This window comes from Orycteropus afer, unplaced genomic scaffold (genome assembly GCF_000298275.1).
Source record: "Orycteropus afer afer isolate SDZICR_OR568_19922 unplaced genomic scaffold, OryAfe1.0 scaffold00099, whole genome shotgun sequence".
In the NCBI taxonomy this organism is placed as follows: domain Eukaryota; kingdom Metazoa; phylum Chordata; class Mammalia; order Tubulidentata; family Orycteropodidae; genus Orycteropus; species Orycteropus afer.
In genome coordinates, this window is record NW_006921686.1 from 8,854,500 (window position 1) to 8,857,516 (window position 3,017).

General features: G+C 46.2%; 1 protein-coding gene across 1 annotated transcript in view; it reads left to right on the top strand.

The window, feature by feature from the left end:
- Positions 1-2,314, top strand: part of LOC103198937 (cytochrome P450 2G1) — a 10,109-nt gene extending 7,795 nt beyond the window's left edge. Inside the window, exons 7-9 of the mRNA XM_042781264.1 lie at positions 1,398-1,585; positions 1,704-1,845; positions 2,133-2,314. Of these exons, the coding sequence (XP_042637198.1) occupies positions 1,398-1,585; positions 1,704-1,845; positions 2,133-2,314 (512 nt within the window). The remainder of the gene's footprint in view (positions 1-1,397; positions 1,586-1,703; positions 1,846-2,132) is intronic.
- The last annotated feature ends 703 nt before the right edge of the window (positions 2,315-3,017 follow it).

Genomic DNA, 3,017 nt, shown 5'->3' on the forward strand with positions numbered 1-3,017 from the left:
TTTTGAGCTTTGTGGAATATTTGGATCCCGCATTTGGCTAAATCCTTACCTCCAGTTCCTGGACCTGAACCAGTGGCCTGCTGTGTTGTCTGCCAATCTTGGAATTGTTCATGGACTTGAACAGTGGTCTACCATGTTGCCTGCTGAACTTGGGATTGAGCCATTTTACCTGCCAACCTTGGCTTTTTCAGTCTCAGCAGCCAGCAATGGGGTGAGTCAGGAGATGCCTCTAGCTCCAGTGGGTCTAGAGCAAGAGGGAAAGTTGAAGCCCAAGGTCGAGGGGACTCTACCTAGCCCTTAGAGCTGGCACTCTGAATTCAGATTTCTAGCCTCCTAAACTATAAGAGAATAAATTCCTGTTGCTAAAGTTATCCATTTGTGGTATTTCTGTTATAGCAACACTAGAGAACTAAGACATTTCTAGAGGCTAGAAGTCTAAATTCAGCAGAATCATGCTCTCACTGAAGGCTCTAGGGGAAGAGTCTTCCTTGTTTCTCCCAGTTTCTGATAGCACTAGGTGTTCCTTGCCTTGTGGAATTCTAAGGTTTTAAGAGTATGTCTTCCTTCCTTCTGGGAGTACGGGCACCAGGGGAACATTCCAACCCTCATCTCCATCTTCACATGACCATCTTCCTTCTGTGTCTCTTCTGTTCTTTTAAGGACAGCGATCATACACAGCCCATCCTATTCCAGTATGACCTCATGCTAACCTTTACCTCTGCAAAGGCCCTATGTCCAAATAAGTCATGTTCACGGGTACCAGGGATTAGGACTTCAATATAGTTTTTGGGGAACACAACTGAACCCACAACACCTTCATGTGCAGGCACTATCTTAGTTACTTACACATTGAATTTTATGAATTCTCAAATATCTCTGATCTTGGTACAACTATTACACCTATTCTCAAGATGAAGAGAGAGGATCACGGGTAAGATTTTGTTGCCCAAGGTCCCTCATCTGGGAAATGTCAGAAGGGCAACTCAACCAAAGATGCTTTTAATCACTATCACAGCTGCTTCTCATTTGTTTCAATTCTCACTGAGTTGCTGATCTGTCTTTTTCCTATGCTGCCAAAAATGTTTATGAAAACTCAGCTGCTTTGCTCATCAGCCTTCCATGCTCACTTGGTGCTTTCAAGATTAACACTGCATGCCCCAAATGACTTTCAAGGCTCCCTCCCAATGGGCTAATAAATATTGATGGTGTACCACCTGTGTGACAGGTGTTACATACAAAGAGGCAATCCAAAACACATGGCCAGCACTCTCAGAGCCCACTGTCTGCTGGAGGTATGAATGCCTGGCTCTGCCTGGCTTCTACATTTGATGCCCTAACAAAAACACTTCTTGCCCTTTCTCTGTGCCCATCTTTGCTACATTTCTGCCTTATTTCAGCCAAGATCCATGAAGAGATTAACCAGGTGATTGGACCTCACCGGATCCCAAGTGTGGATGACAGGGTCAAGATGCCCTACACGGATGCTGTGATCCATGAGATACAGAGACTGACAGACATTGTGCCTATGGGCGTCCCCCACAATGTCATCCGGGACACTCATTTCCGAGGCTTCCTTCTGCCCAAGGTGAGACTGTACCCACTCTATTGCCCTGTCTTCTCCCCTGCACTTCTCTTTCTTCCTGTGTCCCCACCCTCATATCTCAACATTGGATTTCCCCTAATTATCCCTTTCTCTAATCCAGGGCACTGATGTGTTTCCCCTGATTGGTTCCGTCCTCAAAGATCCCAAATACTTCCGCTATCCAGATGCCTTCTATCCACAACACTTCCTGGATGAGCAGGGTCGTTTCAAGAAGAATGAAGCCTTTGTGCCTTTTTCCTCTGGTAGGTTGCTACAGTTTGGGTCCCCCCCAGTAACATCCTTCATCTGTCCCCCAACCATTGGTCCATCTAGGAATCTGAGCCTAAGAGTGCCATGGTTGAGCCCCCTAGCTGAGCATGGTAATGGACAAACGCTTGAAGCGGGTACTATGATGACCCGTGAGGTGCTGTGGAGGCATCTAAGGAGGCATCTGAGGCTTGGAAAGGTGGTCTGGCCCCAAGACCCCCCCCCCAACCCCATTTTCCTGTGCAGGTGTGAGCCAACCTATCACCCTCCCCTGTGCCCACAGGAAAGCGCATTTGTCTGGGCGAGGCCATGGCCCGTATGGAACTCTTTCTCTACTTTACCTCCATCCTTCAGAACTTCTCCCTGCGTTCGCTAGTGCCACCAGCCGACATCGACATCACCCCCAAAATCTCTGGATTTGGCAACATTCCCCCTACTTATGAGCTCTGCCTCATGGCCCACTGAATGTCCATTGTTGGACTAAATGGGGAATGTTGGAGGACAATGTCTGCCCATGTGTACAGTGCAGCTAACCACCTTGCTTCACTAAATTTCCACAGTACATAAGAGACAGGCATTATTACCTGCCATGGAGCATGTCTTCCATGATTACCAGGAAAACACAGAGCTGCATATCTCACACATTCAGTAAAATAACAAAGCCCTATCCAACATTTCTGCAAAATTCTGAAGGATTTACCTTCTCATGATCATCTTCTGCTAGACTTTCTGCCTCCATAAAATTCTTGTTATCTATTCTTTGCCTTTACATGGTCCCATTGTCTTGACCTAAATGTGAATTACAATCCTTTCTCCTTTAATCTATTCTCCCTCCAAAACGGAGAAGAAAGAGACAGAGAGAGAAAAACCAGGAACTCAAGACGGTTGAGTGTAGGATGTTTATTGTGTGTTGTGTGTAACTTCATTGCAGAACAGAGCAAAATGGGCCTTTAGAATCCCATTATTAATCATGCTTTCCCCACCTCACATCAGAGATCTCTTATTGGGCCAACACAAGGAATACCCCAGTCTCAGAAATCCTGCTGGGTCATTGCCCATAATCACCACCCCCATCATCTCCTCCAGTAAACACCTTGCATCATGGTTGCTGTCACCCCCATTCCTAATTCCTAATTCTCCTCACTCTGTTTTGAATAATAATTCAGCT